This window comes from Camarhynchus parvulus, chromosome Z (genome assembly GCF_901933205.1).
Source record: "Camarhynchus parvulus chromosome Z, STF_HiC, whole genome shotgun sequence".
Classification (NCBI taxonomy): Eukaryota; Metazoa; Chordata; class Aves; order Passeriformes; family Thraupidae; genus Camarhynchus; species Camarhynchus parvulus.
The window spans coordinates 61,288,497-61,306,706 of record NC_044601.1 but is presented as its reverse complement, the minus strand read 5'-3'; the positions used below and the strand labels follow the sequence as shown (position 1 = coordinate 61,306,706).

Here is an 18,210-nt window from a genome sequence, read left to right as displayed (position 1 = left end):
GGATCGGTCCCTCCGGCTCCTCCGGCCGCGGCCCCCGGTTCCGCCCGCCCGGCTGTCCGCGACTCCGCACCGCCCCCCTGCACCGCGGCAGCCCCGGTATCGTTATGGAGCTCCAAACGGATGTTTATTAAATTAGAAACGAACACGAAAAGTACCGGCACGGCCTTCGCGAGCCCGCAGGGCCACGGTGGAGAGGGGCAGCCCCAGTGACTTGGGGGCGAGGGGGACTCCGGTGTCATGGCGGTCCCCGAGAGCCGCTGGCCAGGGCAGTGGGGGAGAGGCCCCCGGTGTGAGGGAGGGCTCAGATCCACAGCTTGGGGCATCCAGGGCTCCAGTGTGAGGGAGGTTCAGGCCCCCAGTGTGAGTATATGGGCAGGTTCAGGCTTCCTGACCGCAGTGCAGCCGGGCAGGGCAGGGCCTCGCCCCCACGGCCCCAGTCCCGGCCTATCCCCACACTGAGCCCCCGCGCTCGGGTCTCAGCACCAGCGCTGGGAGCTGATGGGGTCAGACCTGTCCCCGTCTTGTTCTCGCTGACGGAGGGGCTGAAGATCCCCACAGTCTGGGCTGGCAAGGGAGCCTTGCTGAGACCCTCAGAGGGCAGAGAGGTGATACAGACAGGGAATGTGCAAGCTTGTTTTACCCTTGGCCCTGTCCCTCTGACTGCTCCACTCTGGATTCTCCCCGTCCTGCTCCTGAGGAACTAGCCCAGAGTTTGATTTCCTCTGTTGCTTCCCCGTTTCCCCATTTTTCTAAGCTGGGGCTCCTGACCGTCCTCCAGCTCCTGACCACCCTGCCGGCGGACCCTGCCCAAAGCTGTCTCCTGCATGGGATTCACCCCACACCCACAGACAGTGCAAAGTTCCTTTTTTTTTTTTTTTTTGGCAATCTTCTCAGATTCACAGCTCACGTGCTCTGGAGGCTCTTGCCCAGAGGGCTATCCCCATATTCCTGCAAAGACCTCCAGGTCCCCATCCACGTGGCAGCTGTGTCTCTTACCTTCAGGAACCTGGCAGTGGCCACTCCCTTGACAGCCATAGGTCTCTTGGGTCTGGTTTACCCTAAAAGACTCAGAAGATAGGCAGACAGGGCTCCCCAAACTGCTTGGAGTTGGGCTGGCCCTGCAAAGCTGGTGCCAGTGAGGCTCAGCCTGTCAGCGGGCTTTTAATACACCTCTGATCTGGGAGCTGCACCCTGTGTAAGCACTGGGTCACTCTCCCTTCCATTGGCTGAAGCTTCCCTGTCCCTAGTCACCCTCATAGTCCCCACAGCCCTGCCTGAACACAGGCAGTCTGGTGCAGGCAGGGCTGAGGGGAAGAACAAGCACAGCACCTCTGATCCTCTGCACGAGCTTCCTCTGTGCTCCCAGCAACAATAAATACTAATAAATACAAACTCTTCCACACTTTCTGCTCCCAGACCTGAGACTAGTGTGGGTGGTCTCACTCACAGCTCCAGTCCATCTCTTCACTCCACACCCACCCACCTCAGCCAACAGCCAAGTCTCCAAGCTGGGAGCAGTGCCAGCAGAAGGCTTGGGCATGTCCCTGGAGTGCCAGGGCTGCTCCTCAGCCCCTCTCCCTCTTGGTGAAGCGCCCTGGGTGATCCCAGCCCTGCTGCAGAGCCTGGTGTCCGTGCTGGTCAGGAGGGTGGGTGATATCTCAAAGCAGTGCTTGCTGGCCCTGTACTCTTCTCTCCCCAAAGTGTTGGGCTGGAGGCTCCCCAGTGGCCCTGGGGGCGGGAGTGAAGGAGGTCAGGCCCGGGGTGAGTAGCAGGGGTTCCGTGGCATCTCTGTGAAGGATTTCAGTTCATAGGGGATCCCCGAATCCACCTCGATCGACTTGCGGGAGAAAAGCAGCCGAATGTCGTCGTGAAGGTAGATCTTCCCTGACTTGGAGCTGTGAAACCTGCGTGGAGATGAGCAGGACAGAGGGACCTCAGGCTCCCCAGGTAAGGGCAGGGCATCCTCAGTGAGGGCACAATCCCCTTGACTTCTCTGGCCCCTGGTCAATGTGGGCACCCTCTGGTTGCCTTCAGAGGGACAGAGACTGCTGCCCTTGGGCAGGGTGGCAGCTCTAACCTCCCCAAAGGAGCAGCTGGTCCCTGCTCCTCCCCAGTCCCTCTTCCTGTCTTGCAGGCTTGGGACAAGACAAGAGAGGAGCCCAGGGAGGACCCTGGGGCAGGTGCCCATCCCCCTGGCATGCTTTACCTTAGATGCATCAGGTAGCAGAGGACCCTGCGGGGTGGGCTGGTGCCCAGTGGGTCACTGGGGGCCACTGTGGACCCCTCTTCCTCCCCCACAGGCACCAGGAAGATGCGATGGCGTAGGAAGGTCATGTGGTTGGCTGGCATGTCCTGGAAGTCGTATGTCACCAAGAACATCTTCACAACAGTCTTGTTGGGGTTAAATAAGGTCTGGGGGCAGAGGGGTGGGGAGTGAGACTGAGAAGGATGCAGAGCAGAGATGGGGCATCTGGAAGCAGAAGGTGATGGACCAAGGATCCAGAAAGCCTCACACAAGTCCTAGAGTGCTTAACCTGAGTGTCACAGGTCAGTTCTTTCCACTCACCTTCACACCTGTGCTCCTCTTCCATCACATCCCATTCCCACTGCACATACGCACTTTCCTGCCAAAACCCTCACCCACCTCTTCCTTCCCTGATTGTCCCATCACCTTGTCTCCTTGACAGCACCCTAGGTACCCTGTGCTCCCCTATGCTATGCTGCCTGGGTGGCCATGTAACCTCTCTGCAGGAGACATCCCTTCCAGCTGTCACCCTGCCTAACAACATCATGGAGCATACCCCCCCCCCCACAAACAGGGCAACCAGAGCTCAACCAGCCCCATCCCCACAGTGCAGGCCAGGGAATGACTCACCACTTGGATGGTTCCAGCTTTGGGGACACTGTAACCCTTCTTTCCCAAGGCCTCCAAGTCAATCACTCCCTGGGGAAAAAAAAACAGTGTGTGAGAGAGGGAGAAAGCCAAGGGAAAGTCCAGCTGGGAACCAGCATGGGCCTGAGACTCTTGCTGGGAACACTTGGCACAAGACAAGAAGAAAACCCCCAGCTCAGCCCCTCTCCAAATGAGGAGAAGAAACAGAGAGGTGGTGACAAAAGAGGTGATGACAATGGCAACCATGAAGCAGCAGAGCCTGTGTATGTTCCCTCTTCTTTCCCTTTTTTGGGTTAAAGACCACCCTTTACAGAGAGGGGCTGCCCCAGGGTGTCAGGGTACAGCTCCCCCAGCTCCCCACATCCATGTACCAGGAAAGGCGAGGGCACGCTGTGTTCAGAGATGTCGAAGTAGGTGACGTCGACGGGCAGGGTGACATGCTGGGGACAGTAGGAGCCACTGGCACCGATCTCTGCCGTGAAACCCTCGATCCTCCCCGATGGTGCAAAGCGCCCCTTCAGGATGGACTCCTGAGAGGGAGGGAAACGTTAGGGAATCTCAAACACCAGCCCTACCCCCTGCCTCAATGCTCCAGGTGAAGTCATCCCCATCTTCACTGCACCCAGCTGACTGCTTGCCCTCCTGTGCCCAGAGACCTCACTCTGAGACAGACCCACCCTGAACTGCTGGGGTAACACCAACCATCTAACAGGGAGAAGCAGTGACAGTGCCTCAGCTCAGCCTCACAGCACCTATCTCAGCAGGTGCTACCCAAGGATCTGCTGGCTGAGCCAGGCTGCTGGTGGGTCTGCGTGGTGATGACTGCACGCCAGGCCTTTTGGGGACAATCAGCCCAGCCCCACACCACGGCTCCCATCAGGTTCAGCCTCTCACACTCATTGCTAGCCCTGTGTGGAGTCCCTGGGACCCACCTCCCCCCAGCAGAAAGGCACCGTTACCTCAAAGTTGCCCAGCAGAGCATGGCTGACAGTGGTGGTGGCCCAGGGCACTGTGGGGGACCTGGTGCCCCTCCGGAGGCTGGTCCGGAGATGTCGCCTTGGAGTGAGGAGAGAAGACTGGTGTTGGACTGAAGAGCACACAGCCCTGGGTTTTTCATCTTCCTGGGAATGTGGATCCCTCTCCAGGTCCCCCATACCTTTGCTAGAGGTTGAACCTCCTTTCCTACATCCCAGGGAAAGAAGAAACACCACCCCCTGCCCCAGTCCTGCAGTCTTATGGAGGGGAGATACATGGGCCAGGGCAGGGCAGAGGACTCAACCCAAGGGGAACCTCCCATGGGGCTGCAGGGCACTGAGGTGGGCAGGCCCACCCTGAGCCCCCATGTCCATCCCACAGGGCTGCCAGGACACTCACGATTTGAGACGCAGCCCACTCTTCAGCCTCCTCCCAACCGCAGTGCAATCTGAAGAGCTCTGGAGAGGACACGAAATGGAGAACCATGTTAGGGCAGCAACCAGGGCCCATGCACCCCTGGGAGGTGCCATCGTCCTTTGCCCTGCCCCATATTCCCAGGAGGGTCCCAGCAGATGGAACAGGCTCCTGTCCTCAGGCAGCCATCAGCGCCTCTGGAGGACTGGCCAGCAGGGCAGCACAAGGACTGGGGTGTCTGGTGGGAACACAGGGCTGCCCAAAACCTTTAGTGGCTCAGCTGGGAATGAGGGTGTTGGTACCCAAGGGTACAACACATTGTTCCCTCTTTAGAAAGCAGGTCTCAGGAGCAGCCCCAGTGACAAGACACCTGTAGACAGAGCCATGCAATGACACCCCCTTGCACCTCCCAGAGACTGGTGACACCTACAAGGACACTTGCCGACCAGCCTCTGAAAAGTTCTGTCCCCTGGTGATTCATGCAAAGTCCTCAGCAGTGCCACCAGGCAGTGCCACCCCCACCCACAGCTAGGATCCTACAGCTGTGGGGTGGGGGGGTTAAAGCCACAGTCACACTGCAGCCTCCTTTTAAAGATGACCCTTTTTCAGGGGCTTTCCCTTCTGGAAGCCACACAAAGGGTAGCACAACACAAAGGGATGATGGAGCTGGCTGGCATGACCAGGCGGGAAAACCCAGGGAAGCTGCTGGAGGGCTTCACTCTGCAAGGACAGTGCTGGGAGCAGCTGGGCTGGGGGACAGTCATGAAAAAGGCAGGCAGCAATGGAGCTGTGTGCCATGGATGGCGTGTCCCAGCTCCAGGCAGCAAGAAGCCAGGGTAGCTCTGACATCAGTTCCTGTGGGTCCCCACACCATGGGATGCCCCAGAGAAAAAGAAGAAGGTGCCAGGTCTGGCCTGAGCCTGCTGCAGCCTCAGCTGGCAGGATAGGGCAAGGGCAGGGGGCTGATAAGAGAGGCAGGGTAACAAAGGGGGAATTGGAGGCAGCTCCTGAGCTGCTAGGGAAGGTTGCAAACCTCACACGTCTGCCCCATTGCTGAGAGCTTGTGGCACCTTGAGGACATGCCACAGGGACCCCAAAATGGCAGAGAAGCCAGTGGCATCTCTGCACACAGCACTGGGCTCCTTGGTCAAAGCATGTCCAGTCCCACTGCCTGCCACTGGTCACTTGCTCTAATGGGCATCATGGCCAGGAGTTCAAGCCATCCCACACATCTGCCTTCCTCCTCATCACGCAGGCAGAGGCCAGCCCTCTTCCCAAGGTTGCTGGTATATCATGGCTTAACATGAAGCCATCAGATTCCAAAAGTGGCTTCATGACATGTGCAGCTCTCACTGCCATGGGGAGGTTGTCTCCTGTCCAATCAAGGCTCTCCAGGAGCAAAAGCCAGTTGCATGCAGAGGATCCAGTGACTGCAAGATGTCAAGAGCTGGTTCAAACAGACCATGTGTGTCAGGGCTGACTGTCAGCTACTGCCTTGCTCACACCAGTACTGCAACTCAGGGACAGGACAGGGCATGGTGCCACAGTGGACCACACTGCCCACAAGCACAGTCCTGAGCTCTGAGCATCCCCAGGCCATTCCCTGCTTTCCCCCAGGAGCAACACTCACCTTGGCTGCAGGAAGCAGGTGATTCCAGAATGGAGCTCCCTTGGCATCAGTGCTGCGGCAGGCTGTGGGCACAGGATGGCATGGCAGGACCCTCTTCTTCCTTGCTGGTGGGGACAGGCTCTCATCCTCAGAGCAGGAGTCAGCCATAACCTCACCAGCGGGCAGCAACTTCCTTTTGGCTGGGCAGGTGCTGCTGAGCTGGCTGCTCCCACAGGGTGTCATCTCCTGGGAACTCAGGTTGCTGGGCTCGGGGCTGAGCGCTCTCTGCGGAACTGGGGACTCCCTGCACCCATTGGCCACTGCTGGCCCTTCTGCTTCTCCGCTAGCCCTGCTGGTGTGAGCTGGGCTGCTCCCTGGCTTCTCTCTCTTCCCACCAGGGTCCAACTGGGTTGTTTGTGCAATACTGTGCAATTCAAGGTGAAGTACATTGTGGCCACTTGATGGCTCCCCATTCTCTCCATAGTCTATGGGCTGATCCCCTGATGAGACAGGGCAACTGTCTCTCATGTGCAAAGTACTGCAAGCAATGTGCCGGGGCCAGGAGGAGGAGGAGGAGGAGGAGGAGAAGGAGACATCCTGCGACTTGTCCTCTCTGCTGGCCTTGGGGCTGTGGCTAGGGCTGCCCTCACAGCGGTGCTCCACCACCCGCAGCCCACTGTGGGAGAAGTGCTGGGCAGAGCCACAAAGGGAGAGCTCCTCCACCAGCAGACCATCTTCAAAGGTATCATCATCATCCAGGGAAGGCTGCCCAGGGCCCCCATCCACCCCCCTGTCACCCCAATGAGTTCGTTTGGGATCTCGTCCCCCCTCCAGAGTTCGCTGCTCAGGGTATCCCCTCTTGACCGCTGGCCGGGTGCCTGCCCGCTGCTCCGTGCTCTCAGAGGAGCTGGAGAGATGGGAGAAGATGGACACCTGGTAAACCTTCTGGCGCTTGATCTCTGTCTCATTGTAGCCCATAAGGATGCTGCGGTGGGTGCAGCACTGCGAGGAAGGCTCCAAGGGTGTCTCCCCCCTGGGCCGGGACAGGCTGGGCTCCGTGCTGCGCTCCGGGGACAGAGACGTCTCTGTGTGGATGTGCCGCATGGAGCCTCACTTGCTGGGACTCCAAGTGGAGCCCATGCAGCAGCAGGAGGGGGACTGTAAAGTGCCACAGGTCAGGGTGCAAGGACTGAGGGTGGAAGCTGGGCCTCCTCTCACCCAGGATCTCTGTGTGAGCCCTCAACTATGAGGTGCTCTGCAGCACAGCATCTGGAAAAAAAAGAGAGCAGAGGGACGAGGATCAGCCACGGATCTCCATCCTCATCCAGGTTTCTGGCTGCAAAGGACCCACTGGGATATGGCTCCTCACACAGCCCATTTGAATCTCCCTCTCCAGGGACAGGAAGAGGAACGAGGCTGATGTGCCTTTCTGGGAAACCCTGAGGCATCACAGCTGCAGGTTCAGCACGCACTTCCTGGCTCAGGCAAGGAGAGAAGTCTCCAGACAGGCAGGAGACACCTGTGGACAAGTCTGGACAGGTGGGGAGGAAGAGGCCTGCCCTCTGCCAGGGACACGCTTGTGCTGTTGTGGAGCACAGGAGTCAGGCAGGTCAGACCAGTCCCAGGGGCTCAGGCCTGTAATCACCCCTTTGGGCAACAGCAGCAACATCTCCCAGTGCTGGCCAAGACATCCTGCCCTGGCCATGTGCACTGAATGAGGCAGGGCTGGTGCCAGCCCTACAGCAGGGACAGGAACCTGTACAACAACCCTGTTACCTCTGCCAGCTTAGACCAGGCATCTCCAGCACCTCAATCAGCAGCTGGGAGATACCAGGGTCACCATCCACCCACTCCTGCCAGCTCCAAGGGTCTGCCCTTCTCTGTGCAGCATGGTGCCTCACTTTTGATTTTCAGTCCAGTTTGAGAGCTGTGAGAATCTTGTCCACATGTTGGCTTGTTTCGGGCATGAAAAATACTGAAATGGCTGCAAGAGCTGAGGAGATGCAGGAAAAGTCACCAGCAGACTGAGGACAAACTGCCCATGCCTGGCAGCTCTACCTTTTGCCTTTCTTTGCAGCTGTGCCTGATCTTGTGGCGTAAGGGCTTAGGGGCAAGTGAGCAATAGGGAAATTTGTTCTCCAAGTGGATCAAGGCTATGTGGAGAATAAGCCTGCATATGCTATTTTGACCCTGCTGGGATGTGGATGTGAAAATGGCAGGCCAAGGTGCTTGAGACCAGGGATTCTGTTTAAAATGAGTGATAAAAGGTATAACCATGCACCAGGATATGCTGGGGACTGACTGGCTGGAAAGCAGCACAATAAAAAAGGCCTTGGGGGTCCTGGTGGGTGCCATATTGACCATGAGCCAGCAATGTTCCTTTGCAGCAAAGAAAAACAATAGTGCACCAGGCACAGGATTAACAGCAGGTTGAGCAAACTGATCCTCCCTCTCTGCTCAGTGCTGGTGAGGCCACATCTGAGAGAGTGCAAAACAGGGACACTAAAAAATTAAGGAAATGGAGCATCTGTCCTATGAGACCTGGGACTGCTCAGCCTGGAGAACAGAAGGCTTGGTGAGATCTCATCCAGATATCTAAATAAGAGGTTCCCTCTGAATATCAGAAAACACCATTTTGTTTAACCATGACTAAGCACTATAAACCTAGGGATGTTGCAAAATCTTCATCCTTGGAGATATACAGAAGTGATCAGGACAAAGTCCTGGGCAATGGTTCTTGGTGGGGCTGGTCCAGATGTCCCTGCCAACCTCAACCCCTCTGTGTAGCCCCCAACAGTGCCGCCCATCCTGGCTGCCCCCACAGTTCTCACCCCTGCGTGTCTCTGGATCAGCCTCCCTGCCCCGCAGCAGGCGGTCCTTGGCACAGCTGGCTGCAGACGCCTGCCAGTCAGGCACCCCCCAGAAGCGGCGTGGCTGCCGTGGAATGGCTCCCACCATCACGGTGTGCCTCTGAACCTCTGCAACGTCCTCTCCAGCTCTTCAGGGTCCACAGTGGCTCTGAGGGGAAGGAAAGGGGGAGATGCAGGGCTGGGGTGATTCAGATGCTTCCCGGGAGAAGGGCAGGGGGGCGCTTCCTGTCTGCAGGGTCACGCAGGCAGGGAAGGCAGCATTTAGGCTCAGCCTTTCCCAGCCTCCCAAATCAAAGGCCACATACATCTCAGGCAGTGCTAACACATTGATTTCCATTTAAACCACAAATATTTTAAGCTAAACTGTGAACTCTCATACCTGGCTTGATTTTACATCCCTTTTGCATGCCTTCCTGTATGAAACCCTGTGCATAGGAACAGATTCCTCTTTCTTTCTGGCGACCATTTCATGCCTTGCTTTCCAAGGCACTGCAGCAACCTCTGGGCCTCCAGCTAGCTCCTGGTCTCATGTTCACCTCCTCCCCCTTCCACCCACAGCACAGGACACTTTCTGGCCCTACAGATAAGGAGAAGAGCTTGGAATTGTTTTCTTCCAATATGAGATGCCTGTCAGGGAAGGCAGAAATGAGGAGCCTGACAGCCCTGAATCATAATGGCTCCCCACCAGTTTTCCCCAGCACAAAGACAGCAATCCTTTCATGTGCACAGCACTCACCTGTTCAGATGTGCCCTTGATGCACAACGGAGATTTGCAGATGCAACACAGCTCCCCTGTGGTCATAATCCACGGGAACTGCGGCTTTGATGCCTGGAAGAGGGTGTGGAGAAGAGTCAGCTGAAGCAGCAGCTCATGGTGCAACACCTTCAGAGTGTGCAGGAGCCCTTGGGCACCTCCACCCTCAGCACCTCTGTGGCAGACAGCTCATGGACTTCACCAGCCCAGGCACCTCCAGGTAAAGGAGGAAATCGTGCCTATCCCTAGGGATCATGCCCTCCCCACCTCCCTCCTATGCATCCCTCAAATGGGGACTCACTGCAGCACCCATCCAGTGGGAAGTCACTGTCTGGGCACCCCGAGCCAGCAGTGAGTACTGCTCTGAAGGCTGGAAACAACAGGGTCAGGGGCTAGGCAGATGAACAAAAACCCCAAATGGATGCTGAGAGCAGCGACACTCAAGTGCAATCCCCTTCTGCCATCCTGGTCTGGCAAATTCTGCATCCCTGCAACTTGCACATGGGAAGCCAGCATCAGCTGTGCTTGCTGCCTGACCTCACCTGTCCCAGAAAACAGGCTGTTCTTTCACTACATTTCAAATAAGATTTGTAATTACAGGCTGTCATGACCAGTCTCTGAGAGCTGGACAGCTCAAAAGCCACCACCACTGCTGGGGAAGGGCACTGCCAGCAACCAGCCAGAACAGGACCTGTTGAGATACAATACAACTGCACCCAAGGAGCACTTGCAGCAGGGCAAATCAGTGCTGCAGCATGACAAACCACGGTTCTAAAACCTCAACAAAAGCTTTTCGCAAAGACCAGCTCCTCCTGGCACCCCATGAGGTCTGCACCAAAGCAGGTAGGAAAGCAAGTGAATGCCCTCAGTTGTGGGCAGATGCTGAAGTGGTAACATGCTGTACTCTGCCTGCCTGGAAGGTTGCTGTGTCCCTCCTCCATCCCTGAGGGAGCCTTGTACCATGACTTGTGTGGCACTATCAACCAATGGGAAGCAAAATCAGCAACCAACAGCAAGAATCAGCGTGGTGCAGGGGAAGAAAGAGTGTGTCCATACCAGAACAAACACAATTTCACCTGTGTCCTTTCATTCTCTTCCCCGTGTTCCACTGAAGTCACAGCCATTTTCTCCCTGGCAACCGCTGCCTTTCAGGAGAATGGATGTATAAGGACAGGCTGACCTGCTAGCACCACAAACCCCTCCCAGCTGAGTTCTCAACACCAGTCATCAGGTGCTGCCAGCACCAGCCACTAAAATGAGGGACTGCACCAACTTTTGCCAAGCCCAGATACTGCTGTTTGAAGCATCATGCTAGAAAATGTCAGCCCCACGCCAGAAACAGGAAAGTATCACCCAAAGTGTCTCCAAGTACACCCTAAGATCTTCTTGAACATCCTCTGTGAGGAGTGCCCAACAGCCTGGATGGGCATCAGCTGGGGCATAGCTCTGCTTCTCACCCTCCTCAAGATGCAAGGGCCTGTATCCCAGGGAAGTTCTCTTGGCAGTGCCAAGTGCCTCCCAGGGCAGTTCCTCCCTGCTGAGTGCCCATCCAGCTCACAGTAGAGCTCAGCCTCTGACAGCACCAGGGGAGCCCACCACCTCCCCACAGAACAGAGCCTGGGACCACAGCCCCCTGCACTCCAAGCAGGCACAGGGAGAAAGCACCTGGTCACCTCTGTCTTCTCCTGTCCTTGAGCCAGGCATTGCCAGAGCCCTCATTCTGGCCACATGAATGGGACAGAGCCAGGCCCAGGGCTTCACCAGCTCAGCTGAGCAGCACAGGTACCATCCCTGTGGACACAGCACATGGAGCTCCATGTGCCCATACCAGGGGTCTGGCCCCTCCTAAGCCCACGATGTTGATTTTTGGTTGTTTTTTTTTTGATAGTATTGCAGTCTGTACTGGTGCCCTATGATAGGACTCCAAGAGCTTTGGCTCTTAAGGGAAGCCCACTCAGAACTCTTCCACTCTCTGCCCTGCTCCTGCCAAGGCCCCCTCATTGCTCAGAGAACAGGCTGGACCCCGTGCTTTTGCCAAGATCTCCCAGCACCTGGATCTGGAGCTATGCCAGGCACAGCTTTCCTCTATTTCTTTGCCTGGGGAAGGGCACCACGCTTCAACACCCAAGAAAAACCCAGTGCCAAATGACCTGCAGAGAGGGAGCGTGTCCCAGGCAGTGGGGCAGAAACCCTCTGTTCCTTGGGGACACCGCGCCACCAGAGCCCGACATGGAATAACACAGCCAGGCCTGGTGGGTTGGGTCAGGGACCTGGCTTACCTGCTGGTTCCATTCCTATTAGCACATCCAGGGGGAAACCAGGATTAACAGACCATGGTCTCAGTCTGGAGGCAACAGAGCAGGATGGTGAGTGAGGACGGGTTCCTGGCTGGGCAGTGCAGCAGCGATACCACATGCCGGGCTGCAGCCTGCAAAAGGATCTGATGCTGTTCGAGCTGTACTGTGCCAGCCAGAGAGGAAGTAGGATGAGTGTGGGGCAGGGAGGGTATCTGTCATGAGGCAGAGCCCTCAGGAGTCTGGCAGGGCTGGTAGCACAGCACCAGTGCAAGGAAGAGAGCAAGGCGTGTGCCCAAAGTTGCCACCCTCATCCAGGGGAAATCCAGTGGCTTCCCAGAGCAGCACTGCCAGCCAGTCAAAAGGGACACATGGCCAGTCGACAAGAAGCTTTGACCTGGGCACTGCTGCCTGGGAGAGAGCACCAGCCTGGTGGCTGGCAGGGCCAAGAGGGGTCTTTGCAGAATTTAGACCACAAAAAACCCCAAACCAATGCCTAAGTGGCTTTTGCTGCCTTCTCTCCTGCTTCCTCTTGTGGGAAGTGCTATGGAGAGACACTGGTGGCCTCACTGCGGGTGAAGCAGGAACCAAACAGCCAAGAAGGAGAAGGGCCACCATTAGAAGAGGGCAAATAATCATCCTCAGAACAAGCAGAGTACAAGGCAAGAGAAGAGGCAACAGAAACTGCTGGAAACAGACTGTCTGGAGGATAAATCATAACTCTATTGGTCCTATCTGAACCCAAGGAGAAGGACGGAAATCTAAGCAGTGTGAGCACAAACCCAGGAACTCCCTGGCACAGGCTAAGAGTAGAGCTTGTGAAGTGCCAGCAGGCAGAAAGTTTCCATCACAACCCTGAAGGATGGCAGCACTAACAGCAATGCTGCCACCAGAGAAGGGTTCCTGCACAGTCTGACAGACCAGGCATCTCACCATCAGGAGAGAGACAGACATGTGAGGCTGGGGACTACCTCCAGCACTGTAGCAGAGGCGGCAACCCCAGGGAGAAGCTAACAAGATGCTAGAGGAGCAAACTGCCTGAATGGAAAAATGACCACTGGCCATGGCTCTGGCACTATCCTGGAATTCAGGTTGGGGAGGAAGGATCTGACACTTGGTGAAAACAAGAGAGAGGAAGAAGAGAGGGAGGGGGAATGGATTCAGAGGGAGGGAGCTTCCTTGCCCCACTGCAAGGGCAAGTGCTGCTCTTGAGGGTCCTCAGGAGGCCTCCTGCCGTGCCAGATTTATGCAGCTGCAGAGCCTTGTTCAGTGCTAGCCCCTGCTAGGAATGGAGAGGAAGCCCGATCCCAGAGAGGAAGGATGGGGCAAGAGGTATAGCCTATGTCACAAGTGCAAGCTCCTAGAAACCACCAGGCACGGCTTTCACAGAGACAGAGACCTGACACCTCCCTGTGCCCACAGCACCGTGTCCCTGAGGTGCTGCTGCTCCCTCCCATCCCTCGGGAGGTGGCACTGACAGTGTGCAGAAGCCCCCAGGAACAGAGCAGCCCTCTCTGCAGTGCATCTTGCTGGGGCTCCAAGCTGCAGCAACCTCCCCAAGGGCTGAGGTCTGCCCAGCAACATGCAGTGCCTCCCCAGCCCTAGCCTCACACTCAGGTGCCGCAGGGACTGAGCCCTTCCGCTTGGCCAAGTCGGGACAACACAATGAAACCTCTCCAGGGAGCTGGGGGAGCCGGAGCAGAGCTCCCAGCCCAGGGACTTACCCCTTCCCTCTGATGGCCCTCGTCCTGGCAGAGATCACCTCCGCACACCTTTCCCAGGTGCCTGGCTTGCACACGGCGATGCTGACAATAGCCTGCGGCTGGGAAGGGTGGTTTACAGGGTCTGCAGGCAGATCCCACTATGCGACAGCCACCTGTGTAAAGCTTTCCCCCACGTCCAACCCCCTCCCCGCCAACCTCCCCTCCACGCACGGCTGCCCCTCTTCCCAGGAAAGCGCAGTCAAAGAATAAAAAGCAGCTTAAAATCCGGCAGGACAATCGGGCAGCTCTCCAAGGCCGGCAGCACCCCCTGCCCACCCAGCCCAGCAGGTTCAAAACCTCTGCGATACAGCCCACGGCCGCCCAGCTCCAGTGCTCGGCCGGGAGCCCAGGAAACCTGCAGCAGGCAGGGCAGGGAAATCCCATGCAGCAGCCGCTTACGGGGAGGACAGCCCAGGTTGAGGACAGACCTTTGTCTCTGCCTGCCTGTCTCGCTCGCTCGCTGCCGGAGGAGGAAGAGGGGGGCGGTGGGGGACAGCGAGCAAAGATAACACCCCTAGGAGGGATGTCACAGCCACGTTAATCACTTGGAATTCCAGCCAGCGCGCCGCAAATATGGGCAGCAAATGGAGATGCTCAAAGCTCTAAAATAATTGGATCCTTTCACAAGAGCTGAGCCCAGAATCCAGCACAGGAATTCAGTCCCCGCTGGAAGTCGAGAGATCAAATACATGGAGAGGCAGGAGCAGCACAAGGCAATCCTCAGCCACCGCTGTATCCAGCTCCATAGCCTTTGGCGCTGCTTTAATCTCAGGTGCCTTCCCAGCGGGAGCGAGGGAGGACCACAGCGGAGAGCCCGAGTGCCCAGCTGAGGACCGGCCCCTTCCCATATAACTTACTCGACTTGTGGCAAGGTGCAGAAGCGCTGTCAATGCAAAAGAGGGTTTTGTGAGGGAGACCAGCAGCCTCGAAGCCTTGTTCAACCGGAGGAACGGTCCATGGGATGGAGACCTCTGAAGCTGCTGTTTGGCCTCCGCTGCCCTGCAGGGGATTTGCCTGGCCCGGCAGGATTCCCAGCCCGCATCACATTCCCGGCGAGACGCACACGCGGCACATGTAGGCTCCTGCTCGGCGCCTCAACGGCAATGAAAAGGCACAGAGGCTTCTGCCAGAAAACAAAGAGGCAGCGGCAGAGCTGGGGGTGGGGAAAACTCTCCGCTGCCCAAGAGGATCCCTGCAGAGGCAGCAGGATGCTGCTAGGCTCCACCGCAGCTATTCACTCCCGTCAGCCCGAGGTGGCACCTACTTGCCCGACACAGGGAGTCGAGGGTGGGCAAGTCCCTATTCCCCTCCCTGAGGCAGCACCCGGGTGAGAAGTGTTGGAGGACACGAGCCAGGCCCAGGACAACAGCTGCCCACAAGCAGCAAATTTCTCTGTGCTGGCTCCACATCATAAAAAGCCGTGTCTTTTCACCTCGGGGTAGCAGCTGCACAGGGGAGGGTGCAGACGGGACTGCACTTGCAAGCCCTGGGGAGACTCATGGCACTGGACTTGGGGCAGCACAGTGGCCTCAGCAGTCACCTTGTGGTAAGAAAGAATGTGAAAGCAAGCCCCTGGCCACCCAGGCACTGGGACATGTCAGCCAGCTCCCTTCCAGCCCTCCTGTCCCTCTTCAGGAGTGGTAGCCTGAGAAACAGGCCCAGGGGACCTCAGCCACTGATGACCCTGCAGACTGGCTGTTCCAGTCCAGAGCTTGGTGCCAACAGAAACCAATGGAAAATTTTCCACCGTGTGATTACCAAGTCACATGCCTGTGCAGCCAGTCATAGAACGGCTTTGAGAAGGCAAGTGGATCTGGCCAAGGACAGGGACCAATTCTGGTCTGCACTGCTTGATACCTGAGGTCTCTGGCCATGACCAAGGCACCAGTGCACTGACACAGCTCAACTTCAATAAGGATGTTTGTCCATCCTTATTGTCCATCCAAGGGACACATTCCCCAGATCCAGTCCGGATGAGGCCCTCACCATTCTAAGTGATCTACAAATTTTAGCACCAAGAGTCCCTTTTATCTGATCTTCCAAGAGGAGGAATAACACCCTGAAGTCGGTGCCTGCATCAGAAGCCCTGCAAACTTTATACTAACCTATTTAACTCAACTCCACTGGTAAGACAATCACTTACAGTTACTCGCCTCCAGCCAGCTCCTTGTCCTGGGCTGTGCACTATGGGAAGCTTGACCTAGGTGAGCAGCCTGAACAGCTCAGCCCCTTTTCCAGCACTATTAGCTGGGTACAGAAACAGGAGCCTCTGACACGGAGCTCTGGTGGTGAGGTAATGTTTTGCAAGCTGGGAGAAGATAGCACAGAATCAGCAGGTTATGGTAGCCCTGTTGATCCGACCTCTGCCATCTCCTCTCTTCTCCCTTTATCACCACTGCATACAGGGTGATACACAGGGATCCAAAGCCTCCTCACCAAGCCACCTCCTTCTGTATCCTGATGCCCTGTAGCCATTCACACTGCCTAAACCCAGATGCACAACACTGCCCCTTCCCCACATCCTTCATCCTTCCTTCCCCACAGCAGCTGGGCTCTGTACCCCCAAAAATGTGCTCCTGCTCATTCCCACCTCACCATCAGACCCCGTCCTGTTTCCACGAACCCCCAAGGCAAGCCCCCAGCTCTCACCTGTGCTTTGTTGCCTCCTGATTGCTGCAGTTCATACCTTAGATTACCCCAGGCCCCTCCCATTCCCGACTGTCACACACCCACAGCCCCACCAGCCCAAGGCTCCTTGCACACACTCCCCTGATGAGTCCCTGACACCCGACAGACCCACAGCACCATCACCTTTCTGTACCTCCCCAAACAGTCACCAGGCACCTCAGGGCAGTGAAGGAAGTCCCAGGGATGCTGAATTGCTCTGATCAGCTCCGGGTGTCAAAGCTACATGTTTGAAGAGGGAGTAGGCAAATGGCTTGCAGTGGGGAGGGCAGCAAGGATTGTGCACTGCAGCGTTTGCCCCGTGGGAACTGCCCCTCCCCAGCCCTCTTGCAATACACTTCCCTTTACTGTAAGAGCCCTCCAAGGGAGGTGCTTGAGCACAGGCACTCGGGCCTCCTGCTTGGTTACCAAGCTGCAGCCTGCAGATAAGGCTGCAGCAGCTGTGGGGACATTCAGCATCTTTTCCACTCCATGTATGAGACATGTACGTGGCACAGGGGGAGGAGATACCACACACACACACACACACACGGCTGTGCGCACACACACCCAACTCACTCATTTCCAGCTGCAATTTAGAAAGGCTCAAGTCTAGCACAGGCCAGAGTGATGACATGTGCTGGGCAGGTATTTGGGCCACAAGGGTGAGGCTTTGTCCATGTTTGATTTTAAGAAGATTGACACAATCAGGGTTACTGCAGCGAAGGAGTATTTTCACCATTAATTGAATGTCCTGCACCTTGTCACAGAAAAGGAAAACCTCTCTTTCCTGTAGGACTGAAGATGAAACACCCTGCTGGACTTAAGAAAAGGGTGACACAACTGTCATCTAAACATTCACAATGTTGCCTATAATGAAGGCAGTGTGGGCAGAAGGCCCTAAGAAGGGAAACAGGGGGGTAAGAGGGACTGTAGGTGTATCCATTTGAAGGGCAGCAGGAGACACAGTCCAGCTCCTATTACACCCCATGAAACTGCAAACCTCCAGGTCCACAAGAGTGAACCACCCCTGGGGCCCCACACACAGCAGAGACAACCAAGTCAAAAACATCTTCACCCTGGTGGTTGATCCATGCCCTGAGGACACAGATGTCCTTCCAAACCTGACCCTCCTAGGGAGACAAAGCCTTGAGAGACCTAAGAGCTCTCCATGGCCTACCAGAGACCAGCTCATCTCCTGCCACACAGCACTTGCTCCTGCAGCTGGGAGCAGACCTCAGGGACCTCTTGGCCCAAAACACCAGATCCTGCTGCTCCTCATGTGCAGGAGGGAACTGTAACCGGGATATCCAAATAAAGCCAGCATGCCCAGAGCAGTATTGAGTTACGTGTGGACTGCCAAGGAAGGGAGAACAGAGTGCACAAGGTTTTGGCAGCCCAGTGTCAATAAGCCCAAGGGAAAGGCTGAAAGGAGCAACTTCGGAAGGGATCTGGGGACTAACATGGTTTTTGAAAATGTTCTAGACCTTGAAAACTCACATGAAGGGAGCCTGAAATTCCACCCAGCCTCTGCCAGATGAGAAAGCAGATGTAGCTACTGCTGCAGGTCAGCTTAACCCAGGCACCAAGGCTAAGGCAGACCCCTTTGCTCTGGTTCATTACTCTTGCAGACAGGATGGGCCAAACACTGTAAACACCCTCTGAACACTTACACACCAGACATGGGCTTCTGCAGCATCAGACACCAGGTCAAAGCTCAGAGACACAATAAATCACAGAGCAAAGTTGTTCCTGAAGACAAGGCTCATAAGACTGCCAGCAGCCAGCCTTGCAAAAGGACAGGATCAGGAAAAGAGCAGCCATGAGAATAAAAGGCTGGCAAAGAAACAGAAAATACTGGGAGCAAATAATTCTTTCCAGACAGTCCTTTGGGCTCATCTCAGCATCCATGCGCTGAGGATGGTCAAGCAGCTGCAACCTTTAAAAAAGCTACCAAGTGACTTCCTTTCCAAT

General features: G+C 56.3%; 1 protein-coding gene across 4 annotated transcripts; it reads right to left on the bottom strand.

Moving 5' to 3' along the window:
- Positions 1–123: 123 nt before the first annotated feature.
- FAM214B (family with sequence similarity 214 member B) lies at positions 124–16,541 on the bottom strand. Of its 4 annotated transcripts, none has more exons than XM_030968671.1 (10): positions 16,417–16,541; positions 9,498–9,590; positions 8,723–8,909; positions 5,913–7,160; positions 4,268–4,326; positions 3,853–3,949; positions 3,265–3,423; positions 2,876–2,944; positions 2,207–2,412; positions 124–1,904 (listed from the first exon to the last, which is right to left on the bottom strand). In XM_030968671.1, the coding sequence occupies exons 4-10, from the start codon at positions 6,993–6,995 to the stop codon at positions 1,751–1,753; spliced, it is 1,827 nt and encodes a 608-aa protein (XP_030824531.1). In that variant the 5' UTR covers positions 6,996–7,160; positions 8,723–8,909; positions 9,498–9,590; positions 16,417–16,541; the 3' UTR covers positions 124–1,750. The 4 variants fall into 4 exon arrangements, with proteins under 4 accessions (XP_030824531.1, XP_030824530.1, XP_030824532.1 ...); XM_030968670.1 differs by lacking the exon at positions 16,417–16,541 and adding an exon at positions 14,430–14,646; XM_030968672.1 differs by lacking the exon at positions 16,417–16,541 and adding an exon at positions 13,534–13,640.
- Positions 16,542–18,210: the final 1,669 nt, after the last annotated feature.

Excerpts from the sequence above, each read along its gene's own strand:
- FAM214B (XM_030968671.1), bottom strand. The coding sequence starts at position 6,995 with ATGCGGCACATCCACACAGAGACGTCTCTGTCCCCGGAGCGCAGCACG. Across the intron at positions 4,327-5,912 it reads ACCTGCTTCCTGCAGCCAAG|AGCTCTTCAGATTGCACTGC; the intron begins GTGAGTGTTGCT and ends TGTCCTCTCCAG. Across the intron at positions 1,905-2,206 it reads TGCTACCTGATGCATCTAAG|GTTTCACAGCTCCAAGTCAG; the intron begins GTAAAGCATGCC and ends ATCTCCACGCAG.